The sequence below is a fragment of the Plodia interpunctella genome, chromosome 24, assembly GCF_027563975.2.
Source record: "Plodia interpunctella isolate USDA-ARS_2022_Savannah chromosome 24, ilPloInte3.2, whole genome shotgun sequence".
In the NCBI taxonomy this organism is placed as follows: Eukaryota; Metazoa; Arthropoda; class Insecta; order Lepidoptera; family Pyralidae; genus Plodia; species Plodia interpunctella.
Window position 1 is genome coordinate 3,415,576 of NC_071317.1, and position 20,700 is coordinate 3,436,275.

Here is a 20,700-nt window from a genome sequence, read left to right on the forward strand (position 1 = left end):
GACAACGATGACATATTTTTTTTTCAAAAGACAAAGAAAACTAAAGACTCTGTACCCAAAGGAAGTAGAAGATTTCCGATTTCCTTAAAAGTTTTAAGCCCCAATTCCAGGCCCATCTCGTATAAAACGGCAAATTGGGCCTTGTAAAACTGGGTGAAGAACAAAAGATATTAACACTCTAGCCGAAAACTATAGATTTTATATCTATATAAATATATATAAACCCCGTTTTTCTTTAAAAATAAAGCATACTTTAAACTTTAGTAGCTAAAGTTTCAAGTATGCTTTATTTTTTTTTAGAAAAAAGTTAAAGCATACATTAAGCTAAAGTTTAGCTTAATGTATGCTTTAACTTTTTTTGTCACTCGCACTCTGTTTACGACATAGATTTAAAAGGGCCCTGGTGCTTGTATTTTACAGTAGGTAGGTATTTGAAATTGATAGAAAGACAAAACCACAGATATGAGAACATTACATTGATCTTATTATTGATATTTGTAGACACAACATATTTATTATAGCTCAAAACTCAGAACAATGAAGAAAGTATGCTACACACTATTACTTTTATGCATAACAGAGAAATAAGTTTAACATCAAGGAAAAAAGTTTCATTAATAATAGTAGTACTTTCGTTCGAGAAGTTGTATAGAAATCTTCTATCTAATTTAGTTACACTTATGTTCTAGTACCAAATGAAAGTCAATGATTTAAAAAGGACAAGTGCGCCAATAAATTGATCTGAGGCGCATTTGCATGGTAAAGCAAATATTACTATTTTCCTAATTATCATGAGATTCTGGTTGACTATAGCCAAAGAGTAATTTAATACATGAAAAGAGCTTGCGAGCTCGAATTTATTTATTATTAGATTTCGATTCGGAAGGTAGTTTTTTCTTTCTTTTCATGGTCTTTGATTGTTGGCAACCCAGTTGGAAGTACAATGAATGAAAAAATATTTAATGGAATGAAATGAATGAATCAAGTAGTGTTTCAGAATCATCGATAATTTCACTATCGATAGTCAACTATTAAACTTAAAAATTTAAGTTTAGCTAGTGTATAGCACAAAATGTAGCAATTTTAGACTGGCAATAGTATTAATAGTAGTATTCATTACACATGGATGAAAACAGTATCGATACTATCTATAGCAAAGCGACTACCTACATATCAATACTAATGCGACCCAAAAAACAGAATTTTATCAATACATCTACTTTTGCCAAATTATCGATAGTAAATCTATCGATATAGTGGCTAATTCCGTCGTATGGCATCACTACAATAATACTACAAAGTGCAGTGCACGTAGCAAAAGAGAATCAAGTTACGTGGGAAAACAAACATTTAATATTATTGAAAGAGTGATATATTACTTGTTTAATCCTCCACTATTTGATTGGTGATCTACGGTTATTGTCGTCAATTAAATTAGGTAAGTTATATTCAAGTTATTGTTAAAATATGACATTCAGGTGAATACGTTTGAGTATAAAATTTAATTTTAGAATTATAAACGCTGAAGCAGTATAAATAAAATGTTAAAACAAATATTTTCAAGTCACACCTTTTGCCAAACTTTCATTGCATTTTTTTATACCGTTACGTAGGTGCTGGTTTACATAACTGCATAGCCATCACAGCATTGCATCCATTGAGTTCAGATACATATATTTTTTATTTCTTTATTTGAATTGGTATGGGTAACCTAGACAACCTGATCTGGATTATGCTAAAAGGCCCAACATGTCACAAGAGTTTTTACAAATTATATACTCAATTGATAACCTTTTCAACATTCCATGATCATATTCTAATACTCACTTCTCAATTATCTATTGATCTGAGCCATTGATATATGATAATAATTTTGTAGACTATTTGTAACTAGTTAGTGATTTTGTGTCTTGTATTGTGATCTGTGTTTTTGAGTGTGCCTCAAATCTTTGCAGCTCGAAATGGATGACCCATTTATTTCGTGCCCCTATAACTCTACACATAGGGTACCTCGCTCGCGCATTCAAGCTCATCTTGTCAAATGCCAAGAAAAGTGCCCAGCGCTCTACATATGCCCATTCAATGCCACTCATAGGGGTACAGAGAATGAAATTAAGGAGCATGTCAAGGATTGCCCAACTCGGCTAGCAATGTTCCCAGACCAAAGGCCTCCTCAAGTCACTGGTGACTTGACAACTCCAAAGCCTTACATGCAGGCAGATTATTTACCAGAAACAGACCCCAATCATGAGGTTTGGGATGACTAATCACCATTATATTTAAATGTTGTGTTTGATTCCATGTTTAATTTGATTTTAAGATTCTTCACATATTAAACTTAAGATTTACTTAAAAACATTATTTTTTTTAGTTTTTATGTTATGGTAGTGTAATTACTGCCGATGCTTCTGCACTACTGAAAATATAATATAATTATTATTGAAAGTTATAGTCACTTCTCATTGTATACATATGTCATTTCACTGAGCAGGAATCACTTTATCAGTTTGCATAGTCCAATTCTCACATATTTTGTTTTATCCACAGTTTTCATTGTGGTTTTAACACACAAACCTCTGCAACTACAGGTCCAATTTGAAATATTATTTCTGTGTATTGTGTAGTAGCTACATTCATAAAGGAGTAGGGGGTCCAGAACCCTAAACTGTTCACAAGAGCGAGACCAAGCACAACTAGTAAAAAAAGTATTTGTTGTTCCTATTTGAGAAAATAATTGCTTGTATATGATTTCAATAGGTTACCTACTCAGATTTTTTATTTGGACAATTCATATTTTCTTTAAAACCTTACTAGATATAGGTACTAAGATATTAACCTAATATTGAAAAGGTCACATTAACAATGAGTATTGAATTTAAATGTTTATTTTATCTGAACTATTTATACCTTGTTATTCATGAATTGGTTAGAATACAGATTTTTTTCTATTTTAGTTCAGAATTTCAAATTAAATTATCATATTTTTCCCATTTATTTCTTATCAATTTCATATTATCTTAAGTGTCATTTAAGCGTCTTTCTTATCAATTTTTTTTTGTTCTGAGGTAGAATTTTCAATTATAATGCTGGGAATGGCTTAAGCATACATACTAGTAATATTCATAGGAGTCTGAGGACCAAAATATTTTTATAAATCAAAATCACTGGTAACACCTGGTCATGAATATAATGATTAAACCCAGTTCAAAACAGACATGCTAATACTTTTTACAATATTAGCGACTGGATAACCTTGAGCGCGAGAGGGGACACGATCGTGTACCTCAGCCTCTGCCAATCGCAGGAGGCTCCTGTACTAAGCCAGTTGTACCGTATAGCGCGGTGTATCCGCTCGTCTCCCGCGCAAATTTGACAGTAGACGGATTACTTTCTATGTGCTCTGGCGGGCGACCCTGCTCACGTCCAACCAAGCTAAACACGAAACGTGATTTTGCTCGTGTTTGCGATGTAAGTTGTGAAATACGCGTGAGACTTATTTTGTCCTACTTCAATGGCTGGTGTTTGAAAAGTGCAAGGTTGAGCTCAACTTGATAAACATATGTGATGAGCTTTACCCTGTCTGTGGATTTGTTTACCCTATCCGTATACCAGTTTTACCTAAAAATTCGTCCAATACGCCTAATGGGGTTAAGAAACGTACAAACAAGTTAAGTGAGAACGATAAACATAGGCCTTACATTGTATCAATGTCGTAATAATCCGTTATTGATTAATACGGTAATAAATCGATTAGTAGGTACTACGTACGGAGCACCTACTGATTCCATGTACTGAAGTCCTATCCTGTCACTATAACTGACATGTTATTTAAAAATAATAGGTACAGAGTTGAGGTCGCGTGGTTAAGGGTTCCGTATCTTGATTATATGCCACATTAGATTTTTTCATTTTCGTGCATCTGTCTAGGATGAAAGACAATCAAGTTATACTATCATCCTGTAACTGTTCTAGGAATTCTCTGAAATAGTAAAGTTCATGAACGTCCTCATAAAGTACCTATAAAAATTGCAGAAACAAAAAACTATAGTAGAGTAATATAGTACCTAACTATAGTATATCATAGATCTTCATGACTGTATATATAATAAGTATGACGAAGAGCTTCATTTATTAATAATCATTTACCGTATTTATGACCCGATAGTTTTCATAATAAATAGCCGTAATTGCGAGAAATAACTATGTAAATGCCTTTTCTTACAATTTATGTCTCAATAGTCATGTTTTCCGCGACGGAAAGAAAAGTGTTAACGACTACAAAATAATTATGTATACCTAAGTATGTTACGACTAAACCCCGAAGCGCCGCTACAGCTAGATTTAGCCGGCTAAACCTCATGAATAAATAATAATAATTGGCTCGTGCTTTACTTATCTATTAAACCTAAGTTGAGCCGGGTAAACCTAAGTGTAGCTACACTTGCAGGTTTAGCCGTAACATAAAGATTATTATTGTGAAACCTGTCGTTGGAGCTATCACTATTATAAGAGTATCTGAAGAGTATCCGTTATAAATTAAAAACACGATGATGCAACCTGCAAAGTCTTATCAAACCATTCTCTCAGGCAACGATAAAAGCTACAAAATTTGCAATATACATGTTATGTGCAATATACATGTTATATGGGTGTTAAGTTAGCTTGCAATTAAGTATCATAAAGTCCAATCCAAAGTCATTTAACTCATGACATGACGTCTGCCTTGAGAATGCCATTAACATAATAGTTTGTACGGAATTGATATAATACAATGAATTGCAAAAAAATAATATCATGATATGTAGGTTTTCTTTAAAATGTAGGTACATAGGTATAAACTTATATAAATCTTTACATATGTCTACGTGTATTACTGACCTCAAGAAAAATATAAATTTCCCATCGACACGCAAAGAAGAAGAGTGAAGAGACTGACATCCTTGTATTTATAAATCCAATTTATGAAATGCTTGTCGTTTCAAGTGGAAGGAGGCGACTTTCTTAAATCCTGAATTAAAAGCGACTCCTAGGTATGTCGTTTTTTACAAGACGACCGACATGTGATCGTTTTCTGTCCTCCATATTTTGTGCTTACCGGACACTGGGTCACGTGTCGCCAGGTAGATAGGTGTATGATATGTGTAACAGTTGCTGTATTGTATTTTTTTTCTTGGAACTTAAGTTTATGCCAGCCGCTTGTAGGTAACTTAAAAAAATCTGAAAACAGTGTTAGTCTTGTTATTAATAAAAAGATAAAGCTTACTTTAAGCTAAAACCATAGAGGTTGTCCTATCCAATTTATTTGTTTATGAGTAACAGAACAGAATAACAGAGCTCAATACATTTGTAATTGTAGTGACAGTTCATTGTAGTGGTGGTACCTGGTTGCCTTAGTTACTGGGGTATTATTTAATCTGTGCCTTAGTGGTGTTGGTACCTTCACTTATTATTTATTTTGCTGTTGATTGTAAAAGTATACGTAGGTCCCATAAGTTCGCCCCTATTACCGTGGCATAAAGATACATGTAGGGTTACTATGATTCGATGAAGGGCAGTCGTTATGGCTGGTTGGTTTTGGTACATTGTCCTTTCGAATTCATCTCCTTCACCAAAACAAACTGGTAGCACTTGTACGAGTGTATGTGCATTTGCGCAACTATTCGAGATAATGTCTCGTATCGAGGCCTCCTTTCAAACCAGTTAACATTTGGCCATCAGTTTCAAAATATTAATCCAGTAGGTACCTATAGTACCTTAACTATAATAGTATGTATTAGGTAGTAATAGATTTCGACCAAGTACTCCTTCTTTTATTCCGGATAAGACTACTATAAAAAGGACGATAATATATACACATACCTACCTGAGAATTAATCGATTATCGAATTTACCCATCTCCATCGAAACATTATACCTATCTCATATCGCCTCTCTCGCATTTTCAAGATAAGACTGAAAGTGACGTATCATTCTCGTGATGGTGTTGATAAATAATGGCGGAATCTCACCATGGGCCACGAATTTAAAATCGTTGTTTAAAAACCAAATAACTACAATCTACGGGCAAGAATTCTAAGTTCAAGTTAAATTACTGTATTGAACTTTCCTTATTTGTTGTAGTTTGCAAAAGACCTTTATCTTGGAGATTGCTTTCATCACGACAGGCTATCTGTGGTTCATGGGTACTTCCCGTCCCGATGCAATTTACCGTATTTACGTATTCTCAGACTCAGAGATCGCCCCGTCGTAGTGCCTTTGGAACAGGAAAAACACGCAAAAATTGCAGAGTGGTCATGTAACATTTTTAAGTTGTTTACTTCTGGAATTATATTTGTTCAATGACTACGTGATCTGTGGTGATTATTGCTTACTTGATTTACCAGTTTTTGTAGCAAGCTGTAGAGTCATTATTTCTTTTATAGAGTAGAGGACCGATTTTAACCATTTAGCTATATTTTTTTGTGATTGTAACAAGAAATGGTCAACATTGGTTGATAAACACCCATATTATCAACCAAGACTACACAGGCGACTTCATTTTCTGCTCATACATAGACATATGTATATTGCAAATATATAATTATATATATATATATATAATATATAATATATAATTTGTCATCATAATGAGCTATTGTAATAATAGTCATGCATGCATGATGTCTAACCTATCAACACAGCAATTAAATTAAAATACTAGGTACCATCGTCTTTTAGGGTTCCGCCCTATAAAGTAAAACCATAATAAGTAGAAAAATTACATACATAATAATAGAAAGTTAAATTTGGTAATAAAAAAAAGAATTGAGAAAATATGAATACTGGAAATGTGCAACATATCACATGGAAAATATGAAGGGACATCGAATGTGGATTTTAAACGATATTGATGGTCTATAATTGCACTGAACTGAACATTATACACTAATTACCAAGACCTAGGTAATTTAGCAATGTACTACTGTTTATTACTATAAAATATAATAAATAATATCTAATAATAATATGCGCTCTCGCTCTCAGTCCCAAACAACGAGATATCGAATAAAGCCACAATTCTCAATTCATTGTGATTATTTTGTTTTATATGTTTGTAAAGGTTTACCTATATTAGTTTGAATTTAATCGTGTTTTCGCAATATTCAAACCGTAAAAAACAAAAAAAAAAATATTAGTTTTTGCAACATTGCAAAAAATTTATTCAATTTTTTTGTACTTTTTAACTTCTATTCTTTGCGCATTCAATAAACTTGCTAAGCATCGTAACGAACCAATGTATTGTTACAAAATGGTAAAAAATAGTGATGTAATGTCTAAAATCTAAAGCAATCTATCTTTACAGTCAAAATACGTTTGACACAGCTCATTAGGGTTGGCAAAAAAGAATTTTATAACTGTCGATCTGAAATTTCGAAGTAAGTAACGGACATAATACTGTTGCGGTGAATCAAACAATGGAATTAACTGCTTCTTTTGTATGTTTGTGATTGTGAATGTAATATTTATGAATGTAAATATTTATTGCGAAATATACGGCGCACCATATAAGATAAACATAACATATACTTTTACTTAGGTACTTATTACTTTTCTAAAAAATAATATGAAATGACAACCATCCCTTAGATGCCAGCGATCAATGCGGGATTGCGGGTCAATAAGGTCGTGATGATAATGAATGACCACAGACCAATGACGTAGAGAACTCTGACAGTCCCTGACCGTGCAATAAATCAAAAATTATATGCTTGGTAGTTAACAATTTACCATTACTGTGTAAATAACATAATTACAAAGAAAAAAATATTTTTTTTTACAACCACCAGCATCTTAAATGCTAGGTAAAGTGCGTATCATGTGATGAAAGATTGTGATGTGAAAAATTTACTGAAATACCATTTCTACCGGACAATGTTCCTGTTTTTACCCTATCGAAGCCTAGATGGGCCGATAGTGTCACATGTTTTCAAAATTCGGAATGTTGACAGACAATATTTTCATTTTATCTTTACCCTAATCACTAATGCATATTTATACTCGCAAACTGCTTTAGACATGTTATGTAGATATGTGCGAATGCAAGTGGTAAATATTAAGTACCCTTTGTAAATCTGAAATAGACCTGCCTATAGTTATAGTCTAGTAGCAAAGTGCTCATTGTTCTCAATCTCAATGTTTGATTTCCCGCGTTATTACAAGTACAGTCAACACACATTACTTACTCTACGAGAATTCATTGCAAATTCTACTCTATTAGTACATACAGTACGGCCACTTGATTGTATGAAATGATCGTATGATAAATAGAATGACTTAACAATTTTTGTCATTTTAGTCTTTTGATGAAAATAACAAATGTTTACTCCATAGATAAAATGATGCGGTATCGCGAGCGATCGCAGATCGTAGCTGCAATGACATATCATTTTTCTATGGACTTACTTATGTTCTCCATCACAGAGTCTCTATACTAGCTCTGTCTCACGCGTCTCATCCCATTTACTTGGGTTTCTTCCTCAGCCTCAGCTCTGTCACTTTTTTCTTCTCCACTTCGCATGGTCTCCGATGTCGCGTACCTATGTTCCAACGACATCAAACCAGCAGCATTTTATAGTCTACTCATTATGACCATTTCAAATTAGATTCAAATTTAAGATGTATACAATATGTTGCGTCACGACTACGTGAAATTGCCATTTATTTAAGACAGTTTGCCTTGAATTATCTGGAAATCGGTTCATTCGGAACTAAACAGCATTTAATGATGTATTATCGATATCAATTATTATTTACTTACTTGTAAACTAATTAATCGCTAAAACAATATTTCAGGGAAGTAATGTAGGACCGACCGACCTAATTGATCGAGCGAGAGAAGCGAGCGAGGTCTACAATTCGACTTGGGGCAAAAATACATTTTTTGTATAACGATATAAAGCTATAACTTTCGAACTGTTGGTCCAATTTTGATCAAATTAAATTTTTTGTATGTAGGAACTGCCAAGCCAATAGAATTTTCAAGTTCGTGGGGCAACAAAATCGGTTAAGCCGTTTTTGAAATATTCACAATTTTGTAAAAACTGAGGTCTAAGTTCGTGGCGAACAACTAGTCTTTAAAATGCATTTGATAATGATAAACATACCTATTATAGCTTCACGTGCGAAATCGACTTCATCAACAATCGAATACATGTTGCTACTTCGTCCCCGCAGACCTGTGCCGCAGACATAATAAAAATTTCCACTCTCTCTTTCTCATCGTCGTCTGTTCCCGGTTACGTTCGGAGCTATCACGCAACGAAGTCCAAATAACCTTAAAATTTTGAAGTGATTTTACAATCGACCGTCTGCCTGACCTCAACCCACCTTCGGAATCCTATTAATGCCTAGGTTGTGTCCTTTACTCGCCACGTACAATATCCAGGGGAGGATATTAATAACATTTTGATTTGAATTAACAATTGGGTTGAGGAGATTCGAATCGAGCAGCAAGACTGTTTTTGAACCAAATTAGTTAATTCATTATTATATGACTTTACATAAATGTTTTCCATGTTCGTGTGCTAGTAAACTAATGTGTACCATATGAATAGGACCTAATCTGTCTGCTATCAGTACACCCTCCATCATCCAATTATTGCTTTATCGTGTACGTGAGATTACTAATTATAATATCTAATCTGAATTTCTGAAGCAACTTTTTTTTCGTCACAGTTTCTAAAAAGAAGGTCGGGTTCTAGCCTATTGTATTATAGCTACAGCTGCTGCCTAGAGTTGTAAATTTTTTTAGACCAAAATATTGTATTTTTGTATTCAGTGGCCATTAAAATAAAGTACATATATTTTTGGGCCCGTTTACTATGCTGATAATATTTTGTATTCATTGGAAATATTTTGTCTAAATACAACAAAATATTGCCAATGAATACAATGAGACCTACTGAACAACTTCTTATGGCAGCAACTGCAAAATCGCGACCAAAAAATACATTTTCCTCTAGTTAGGTAATTGATTTTGTATGGAACAGCTGATTTGTAACGAATAAAAAATCACCCTATTAGTAGTTTCCTCTACTATATTGTATTTTAAAAATAATTGAAGTTAGACACCTAAAAAAATAGGTGTCTACTAGTAATATAGTATATTCAGTAACAGGGTTGGCAACCCTGTTATTACCTACTTAAATAAAATAAGTAAGTATTTAGTTTATAACAAATATTTTTTTATAAAATATTTGTCTTAGTAGATAAATATTTTTCAGCCTTTTGATTGAGGAGTCGTATGTTTGCAATATGGCTATAACTTTATACTAATATCCTTTCGTACCTTGTGATCTTATGCTTTGATCTTTTACACAATCCCAATAAACTGTCATGGTTTATGGAGTTATGGACTTAAACCAAAATCGATTTATTTTTATATATCACATGAAAATAAATCGGTTTTCGTCAGTCCGCCAGGTAGGTACGCCAAAATATCTTCGTGGAGCATACAATTGTTGTTTAAGTTATAGATATAGTACCTAATTATACAATTACCTACAACATTAGTTGCTTATTTTGCCCATCAGTGGGGCACTAGGCACTACACAGCAGGCTAATCAAAGCCAAATACCTATAATGCAAATCCATATACCTAAGTAGGTAGTATTTTTTGCTATATTTTAAAATTTATGTATTATAAAATATTTTTCTTGAAAATGTTTATAAATTTATATTCCCTTGTCCAGATCCGCACGAATGGTTTTGCGATCATGGCGGACGGCGACAGAATGAATTTGAAATTTAAATTTAGAACCGGCATAAATGTGTTCGGAAATTTTAAATTGCTAAAGAAATAATGGTTCGATATTTTTCTCACCCTCTTATTTTTATCGTTAAATGTATAGTTGAATTGAAATACAGATAAATCGCTGGTATTCAATTTAAACGAAATTAAGTGTCATAAAATGATTTGATTTTAACCGGTTTTATGAAGTCACTCACAGTTTTAAACTTTCAGTTTTTTGGTATAAGGTTTATGTCCAAAAGTTTTTAAAATAATATTCTATAGTCGCACGATTCATCGATAGGAAACAGAAGTTTAGATTACGTAGAGAAATTTAAATGGGATTAAGTTGCTATTGTTGTTGCTATCTTAAAATTCGCTAATTATTCAACGATTTAACAACTTATCATATTTTATCTGTACGTGACTAAAATATGAGATATTATCATCATCAATGATATTATTAGTATTAAAGCTAATGCCTCGTGGCAGGCTAATCGCGCCTTTATGCGTTGGTGATAAGGACCACGTCACATGTGTATTACGTATAGAATTTTTGTATTCCATTTCAGTTGTGTGAGAGTCGTTTATGGACACAGACGTGTGTTATTTTTAATTTATTAGTCTTAAGGTGGGTTATTATTGGCTTTGCGTGCGGTTAAGTGGTTATGTGCTATAGTTATAACGAATTGGCCGAGTGAATTTTTTTCTGTTAAAGTTTCCTTGAAATCTGTAATTTGTTAGATAATATTTTATAGTATAATCAAGTCCTGTTTCGATTTCTTGTAGTTCAAATGAAATAGATATTGTTATATAAAAAAAATACAAGATCGCTTAAAAATATGTATATTATATAAGGAAAGAATTAGGATATGTGATAAAGTTTGTGTTAAGACAAAAGAAAAATCAGTTAAGTGCTAGTCAACTCGCGCACCGAGGAGGGTTCCGTAAAATTTGTTTATCTTTAATGTACTACTTACTACATATTAGTCATTTACACATTTTCGGATTTTTTTCCATTATTGCTTTCATAATTTCATGTTACTAAAACAACGGTAAGTACTTTATTAGAAACGTTTCACTCCCCTTGTGAAATCGAAAAATATGCGACACAAGTTTGGGTTTGTCACAAAGCTAAAAGAAACCGTAGACCCGATTTTAACCCCATGTAAATTTCAACTGAAGCGAACTTGAACTGAAGCGTAGAGGTATCTACGCGTTCCTGAGAAAAGGTGACAGACGGAAACACATTTTCCCTGTTATTCAAAAGTTAAGGCTTACTTTAAGTTAAATTATGTTATTGTCACTATCGGACCTTACAATATTTTTGAAAATGACATTACGAGACAAAACATTCTTTTCTTTTACCTTTAGAGGTACGAAACCCTAAAAATTGTTAATTAAAATGTAAAACTCCTAATTTTTTTTAATAAGCCTTACATTTTTTATCTGATATTTCCCACTTAATATGGCTTATTAATCGCTAGTAATAATTTAATCAAATCCGAAAGATAATGATTACATTCTTTTTCTATTGTTTTATATCAAGTGTACATTACAGAGGTATACATTACATATATCCGGAAGCAGACCATAATAGAGCGCGGTTGATTGGCGTCGTACCCTATCACTCTTACTATAATGTAGTATAGGAGCTATTCTTGTTTGAAACAATCGATATTTTCCACTATGTATTTCAACAACCTTATGCACTAAATTCGGGTTATTAACTCCAAAAATCGTTCCACTTTAACTCCAAAACTGTTTTAACTTTTTTTTTTATATTCTGGAGTCGAAGTGAAAACAATGTAGGGATGATAAAGAATCGAATACAATGGCTTTGGATGTTTATTTCGAATGAAATGAGGATTCCGTCAACTATGGGACCGTTCTAAACTACTACTGCGATCCCAGTCGCCGGATCGATTATAACGTTAAATTCCATGCAAGCAATTTCGCTATTATTCTTGGCGGCGCAATATGAGTTTCATCATACTACTAAAATTCATTACAAACTCGCCCCTATTCCCGCGGTAATAGGGGAAATTCACAGGCGGTCGCTTGTATTTGAATCTTGTTAAAATCTTGTGTGTCTAATTATGCCCAAAATCTGTATACTTAGTCCGGCTTATAATTGAACCAAATAGGTACCTCAATATGACTGATATTGAAAAGTCGAGATAAATAAATTAATTATTTTTATTATTCCTGCTCCGAGTAAGTATCTAATTCGTGTATGACGAAATATAAACTAATTTATTTGTGGTCGTAACAACCCAATAATATAACACAGACAGATATATGGGGAAAATTTCAGTTTTACGATGAAAAAAACGTTAACAATGTTATAATTCTTTGTTACCAAATCATTACCCTCATTTCTACATCATGGAGATAAGAAATGATGGTATAGTAATGATATGCCTCACTCTCATCTATTACTGACGTCAAACAGCGCTTGCATTGTTGTGTTTCGGTTAGAAAGGTGAGACAGGCAGTGCAATTACAGGGTACCTACTTTGGCAAAAGACCCCAGGGCCACAAAGTAGGCAACGTGCGGTGTGACACCTCCGCGGACCGCATCTGTTTACCGGCTTCTTCTTGTTAGCGTGTCGCTCGCCGAATCATATTTGTGAAGACCGATAGTAAAAAAACAAACATAGAAGAATACAACCTAGAAGACAATTCACAAAAGCTAGTAGGTATACTTACATTTTATTTATTTGTTGCAGATTAACGGGCCAAGATGTGTCCCATTTGGCCTCTGCACTTGATCATCCTGTACCTGCTGGCGCTGTGTCCGCTGTGGGTGATCTGCCAGGAGCTGCCCAACCTGATAGCCAACTTCAGTACCAGCACGGTCGAGGTGCACATGGACGAGCATGACTACGTCAACTTAGTGGTTCATGGTGAGTTTCTTTTGATAGATTCATAGACAAAACGTTTATTTTTAAATACAATAATACAAAAACAATTCATCCACATAACTTTTTTGAATAACGACGGTCTCCAACGGTTTCAGAATTAGATTTTCCAGGACAAGTGTTGTTCCATGACTACAGCTGCCCTTTGTTCTCTGATTAACGACTTCCTTAGCCTGATGACCATACAGTATGCCGAAACACTTCACTGGTTTACAGTTTAAGTTCAGACAATTCACTAGTGTGTATACGACTACTTGCCATTAAAGTCTAGATCTCCTCTTCTTAGTCATATTATTTATGGCTGAGGGTCGTGATCATTACGTAGAATGAAATACACAACGACTTTCTTGCCGCTATTAGTGAAGCAAGTGGTGGTCGATGAAAACTACTATACATGGGTCAGATTACACCTAGTATACAAACTCATGTGGCGTCGAGAGCGTAATCTAAAACACACCACCACCGCTTCCAATCAGAATCTAAATAGGCCTTTACGCTTATGTTAGCAATAACACATTCTAAAAGAAGACTAATAGACTAAAGATCCCGAGTTCGATTCCCGGTCAGGTGTATTTGTCATTAGAATGAAAATCTCGTTTGACTATGACTAATTGATTATTTTTTACCAGGAAGTTATTTGTTGCAGCCTATGGCTATGGGATGCAGCCTGGAGACACGTTCTCGTTGTCGACGGCGAACAGTCACGTGGCCACAGCGGAGTGGAACTCCACGTACCAGGTGACGGAGGCGGGGAACGAGTGGGGCGGCCGGGTCAGGGTCAAAGGGAACTTTTTAGGTAATCTATACTTTCTCATATTATAAATGTGAAAGTGTGTTTGTTTGTGCGTCTTTCACGTCAAAACGGAGAAACAGGTCATAGTAGAGGCACTTTTACCGCAGGCGGAGATGCGGGCAACAGCTAGTTAATGATAATGCTTATTTATTTCCTATATTAGGATTTCAAAAAATATGTTAGTCCAAAGGCAACACATATACATGATATTATATAAATTATAGTTATGAAAATTTTATTTGGCACATGCTTTAGATTAGAAAACTGTACTTTTGAGTTAAATTACTAATTAATGAGATAAAAAAATTAATTTGTTTCGGACTTCAGCTATTGGACCTAATAACATTAAATATTTATTTAGATATATAAGGTAGGTTACCGTAAAAGTACTAATTTAACTGAAAACAATTATTTGAATATTTAATGCTATTTTAAAAGTAATGATACTTTTCAGTTTTACATTTTTGTTAATTAACTCATTTAAACTAAAAAAATAATTACAGGTAGAACGGATCTACACGTGGAAGCAAATCGTGGCGGGCAGACGTATCCTGTAAACAATACACTCCCAATAATCGTGACGAGGCCGGTGCGAGTCATAGACACTGTGTTCACGTCCAGTGTTGCCACATTTGTGAGTTGATCAACTACTAACTACAACTAGTTCTAAATAACATTGAATTATAATTTGACGCAGAAGATAGCACACTTCCACCGCACCGCTTCCACCCGGCAAGATGATGTTCATTGAAAAGTGAGCTTTAAAGCGTCTACTATAGACACACTTTACATTGACAACAAGCGAGTTGATATTATTAGCAATCCGCTTTGAACTCTTTGATCTCTTTGAAATGTCCGCTTTGGAAGTCGGCAGTAGACTTTAGTTTTGATAAAATTTTTGACCGCAATAAGTGATGTATAAGCCTAAGTGTATAAATGTGTATGTATGTATGTATGTATATCATATTAAAAATAAAAAAAACAAATAAAACAAAAAACTTCAATTATCTTCCAGGTGTCCCTCATCTTCATAAATTTCGGATGCGCGATGCACTGGCCCACAGTAAAGGAGGTGGTGAAGCGACCCATCGGGCCCTTAATAGGGATGGTGGGGCAGTTCTTGTTCATGCCTTTGGTGAGTGTTTTGTTTAATTTTATTTACATAAAATATAATTTAAATACTTGAAAATGAGTCAACTATAACTTTAATACTTGAAAATGAGTGTTATGCGAAGGTGATTTATACGAAGATGGGTCAGACCGCTAATATGCTATACACGCCATCGCTTACGACTTATTATTCGCATTTACAATAAAAATGAACAAGTAAAACGTCTTTACGCGTCTTTAAGCGATTACCCTCCATAAAGTACCCTTTCTCGTAGAACGTCACATGACTGATTATTTGATTTTCCTTTATAATATTGTTTTATTTATTATCAGCTAGCGATTCGTCCCGGCTTGGTATTGGTAAAAACATAATATAATAAATTATACATCTAAACCTTCCTCGGGAATTAGGAATTACACTATCTGTTGGTGATAATGGTCTTTTTTGCGTTTATTATCAGCCCATAAGAAACCTCTGGTATCATATACAGTTAACTAAATGATAAGGTATGGCTTAGCTGTATGTTGTCTATTTATCAAAGAATGAGAAAGCAACGAGTCTCTGTTGTCCCGTCAGATCTCGTTCGGGCTGGGCTTCCTGATCTTCCCGCACTGGCCGGAGATGCGCCTGGGTATGTTCTTTACGGGCGTGTCCCCGGGCGGTGGCGCCTCCAACATCTGGACCTTCATCCTCGGCGGCAACCTCAACCTGTCCCTCGCCATGACCTCTATGTCCACTCTGCTCTCATTCGGTGAGCTGTCTCATTCTAATTCATTCGTTATTGGGATCTGGGATATGGGATCCGCACGAAGCGATAAAATAAACAAAATAAATTGATTATGTATCTGTATTGGCGACATTACGGCGTGTATCCATTATATACTTTAATGTATCCAACATTATTTGTTCTAGGTATGGTAAAATACAAAGGAAATGTAATTAGCGGATATGTATGACAAACACACATCAACGTGGCAGGACAGACAATGCAGAAATTCTGCGAATGTTACAATTTTTTTTTCCTAATGGATATGTGGAGAGAAGGTGATGGCCCAAATTACTTCGTTGGGGAGGACCAATTTATTAAATAATCCAATGACGCGCGCGCTGCGCACTCTCTACGAATATAAACGAATACATTTTTCTCCAAAATTCAAATTCAAACGTGTTCTAAATTGTATATTTTTTTCTTTCCAGCCGTAATGCCAGCCTGGCTATTCTCCCTGGGCCAGGTGGTGTTCGCGAACGCTCACATCGGCGTGCCGTACACGCGCATAGCGACGTTCGTGGCCGGGCTGCTGGCGCCGCTGGCCGCGGGGCTGGCCTTGCAGCGCTGGACGCCCAAATTAGCTTCGTTCATGGTCAGAATTCTGAAAGGATTTTCGACCTCATTGCTATTGTTTATTATAGTGTTCGCCATAATAACCAATTTGTATATCTTCGAGCTGTTTACGTGGGAGGTTAGTATTTTATTGTTTTGCTGAATTTTATCAATATCTTCACTCTGAATATAAATAATTAATAAGAAATGTAAAATAACGATTCTAAGACCCCCCACTACCAATTTTGAGCGACTCATATTTTGTTTCACCTATATGCACACCTAAGGTTTTGCTTTCATGGAAATTGTGGGATAGAAATCAAGCTATTTGTAATACCCTATTACTTTTACTTCACACCTATGAATACCTAATTTATTCAACATTTAGTATATGTACACATACAAACTTTCGAATTTGTAATGTCAGTAAAATTATCATTACATAGCGGCAGTTATTAAAAACGAGCGTGTGCTGTTTGCTTGCTTAGTACTTAATATAAAAAAAAGAAATAAGATTTCATTGTAAACATTTAAAAAATATATATATTTATTTTCCAGATCATAGTAGCCGGTATGGGCATCCCATGGTTGGGCTACGTATTCGGATACGCGTTGGCCCGCATTCTCAAGCAGCCGCACCCGGATGCGTTAGCTATCTCCATAGAGACTGGCATACAGAACACGGGAATTTCTATATTCCTGCTACGTTACGCCCTGGACCAGCCAGAAGCTGATCTTACTACAGGTACGTGGGAAAGTAGTCCTTATTTCTATGTTATTAATTGAAAATTGAGAGCCTGACCTAACCTCACTATAAAGGTACATAGGAAATTTTACCTTATTTCAATGTTATCAAGTGTCACTATTGAAGAGGGAGCGCCTTCTCTTGAAGACTTGTTAAACATATTATTCTCTTATTTTAAGAAGTCACAGGCTTGAATGACATTCTCTAATTGCCAGTATCTTTTCATTCCGGGCGGATAGTGTTTAACTTTAGAAAGAACTTATCTCATCGTTTTGTAGTAAGACTGTTTATATAGGTATATATTTTTTCCCTTGCAGTGGTGCCAGTGTCGGTGGCTATAATGACACCGATCCCCATGACATGCATCTACATCTATCAGAAGATATCTGCTTGGTGAGTATTCATGCTTTGGCTTTGTTTGTTACGGTTTTTTGGGCGTTATAAATGTGTTGCAGACGGCTAGGATTCGTAACGTGTAATTTTAAATTACCTTTAAGGTTAAAAAAATATATATAATAGAGAGGCGTTTCGTTTTCTTTTTCTCAAATAAATGGCATTTAGGCAAAAATGTCATTCATTCAGCTCGGCTCCAGAAAAAAACATATTTCTGTGACATTATTTTTCTGGAGATTTATCGTATTTTAGCCCAATTAGGACTCGAGATTTTTGTTATATCAATCACCAAACTATCTCGACAGATGGTATTCATCATATATTGTCCAAAAACGTTTTCTGCGTGCTGTCCTGAATTTTTTAACTTATTATGTGTTCGCACGATATTATATAAATTAGCTAAATATATATTTATTTGGAATGTAATAAATTACATTAGTCATTACAATGTATTTTAGAAAATGTATTAAGTATTAAAAATTCTGATCTCTTCTTAATAATTCCCTTATGTCATAATATTTATTAAAATGTCTTTGTATATTGCTAAATTAAAGTCCAATTCAATCCATATTTTATTTTAACTAATGGCAGCATATTCGTTTAACATGGGCTGTGTTTGGTATGATATGATAATAACTTAATAATAAAGACAATTCCTTCCATATTAGATTCCTAAATATTGTGTTGTCAACGCTGGAAAAAATTGGATGTATTTGTTTTTTTTTTGGGTAATTTGTTTCACTGATCATCGCGTTTTCATCTGGGAACATGAATAATACAAAATAATGGCAATATTTTTATTGGTTTAAATCGTTTTAGGAATTACAAAGCTTTTGCCTTTTCGCAGGCAAATTTTATTCGAAATTCAAAATTTTAAACGAAATGTTTTTTTTTTGTTTTCATAACCATTACGTCTCGAACATCATTCATTCCGATTGTCGTCCTAGTCTGGGAGGTATGTCCAAAAACACAATAAGATTCGGTGGCGGGTCTCACTCACTATGGGAAAATGCATGCGTGTTTGGGAATGGGATTTTAGTGTTTTAGTTCTTGTGGTCTATCTTTACTTCCTTGTAACAATGCTATAATTATAGAATAAATAACAGTATAATGCTTTTAAAATATGTACTAACTATCCATAACTATCAATAGAAGTTACTTTTTGAGCTTTAATTGGATATTTTGTCTGACTTTAAAATAATAAATATGTATAAAATAATGTACATGGCCTTCAGTAATATCTATTAAAACACTTTTTATTTTTTGAAATATATGTTTTTTGAAAAGTATTTTGTGTGTGACTAAAACTCATTTCCTGTTATGTTGTAATTTACAATCTAGTATAATCTTTCTATTCTATTTATTCTAAAAAAACGCTTTTACTTTTTTTAACTTTCAATTCCAAATCTCTTGTTCAATTAGTTCAAAGGTAATATTAAAAATTCAAATGTTACTACAATAAAGCATATATTCCAATTGATATTAATATTATATTCCAATTGCCTACCTACGTATTAGTTACATATGATGTTCGCCATGAGGTGCCAAACTCAAACGAGGTGACATTTTAACTTGCCAGATAAAAAAATACAAATCATACAAAATATAAATACTAGACTACAGATATTTATGTTTTAGATGTGCGTAAAAGGAACCTAACAATACATTTCTATCCACAGCATCGCAAACAGAAATCAGCACAAAAAAATTGTCGAAGACCTTACACCAGTATCAGAGCGAGTCGAGCCCGACGTCGTCCCAGCCGCTGATGTCGAAAAACGAAGCTGAACAGGTTTGAACTGCTCCGAACTGGTTTCAACCGGTCTGAACGGGCTCTAACGTTATTTATTATTATAGAACCTAGTGTTGCGTACCTTAGTTTAGTTATTGTACACAGGATGTGATAGATTTTGTTGGATTCAGGTTGTGTTTATAAAAAGTCTATTTATATTCGGCGACAGTTTAAAAAATGTATCGACTTCGTCTTTTTTCAAACTACAGATTACTGCCGCGCCGAATGGGCTATTTGTATGTTAAAATAGTAATCAGTTATGTTTTATTGTCAATCGGTTTATGTAAGTTTAAAATGTGGTTGTATATTTTCCTACATATATATGTAAGGTTCAATTTATCACCATTTTCAATTTTATACCAATGAGTTTTAGCTTATCAATACTATAATAACTTTTATACATTGTTATTTCCATTCCTTTTTGAATGGAAGCTAAAAAAATATCGACCTAAATTATATTATTATTTATTAATTATTTGCACACTGAAGTGATATTTGTTTGATTATGGATAAATGATACTTACAGTTAAAACACTCACAGTGTGATAAAGAATTATAAATTGTTACGTTTTATTTATTATATTGTTATTATAGCCTACCGAACAAGAAGTGTTGTTATTATTTATTTAATTATTTTTTAAATTTTTCATAATCTATCATGTCCGGTGAGAAGTTCCCAGTTTATGCAAACTAAAATTATATGTGACATTTTTTATAAAACTGTTGTATCTCTTTTGGAAAACTTTTAAAACTGCAATGAATGTCAATTTACAACTATATCTTTCTACAAGTTTTCTAAAGTTAAGGCAAAATTATTGATATGTTTTTGAAGGTTATACATATTTTGTTTATA

At 33.9% G+C, this 20,700-nt stretch overlaps 2 protein-coding genes across 4 annotated transcripts; both read left to right on the forward strand.

The window, feature by feature from the left end:
• The first annotated feature begins 1,273 nt into the window (after positions 1 to 1,273).
• Positions 1,274 to 20,069, forward strand: LOC128680422 (uncharacterized sodium-dependent transporter YocS-like). 3 transcript variants are annotated; one of them, XM_053763565.2, is made up of 10 exons: positions 1,274 to 1,438; positions 13,501 to 13,677; positions 14,339 to 14,488; positions 14,989 to 15,119; positions 15,501 to 15,620; positions 16,173 to 16,347; positions 16,794 to 17,056; positions 17,476 to 17,662; positions 17,980 to 18,055; positions 19,735 to 20,069. In XM_053763565.2, exons 2-10 carry the CDS (start codon positions 13,515 to 13,517, stop codon positions 19,841 to 19,843), a joined length of 1,374 nt encoding a protein of 457 aa, XP_053619540.1. In that variant the 5' UTR covers positions 1,274 to 1,438; positions 13,501 to 13,514; the 3' UTR covers positions 19,844 to 20,069. The 3 variants fall into 3 exon arrangements, with proteins under 3 accessions (XP_053619540.1, XP_053619541.1, XP_053619542.1); XM_053763566.1 differs by lacking the exon at positions 1,274 to 1,438 and adding an exon at positions 3,314 to 3,468; XM_053763567.2 differs by lacking the exon at positions 1,274 to 1,438 and adding an exon at positions 11,302 to 11,399.
• On the forward strand, positions 1,962 to 2,267 carry LOC128680301 (protein D7-like). The gene has a single exon (XM_053763347.1). It carries the CDS (start codon positions 1,962 to 1,964, stop codon positions 2,265 to 2,267), a length of 306 nt encoding a protein of 101 aa, XP_053619322.1.
• Positions 20,070 to 20,700: the final 631 nt, after the last annotated feature.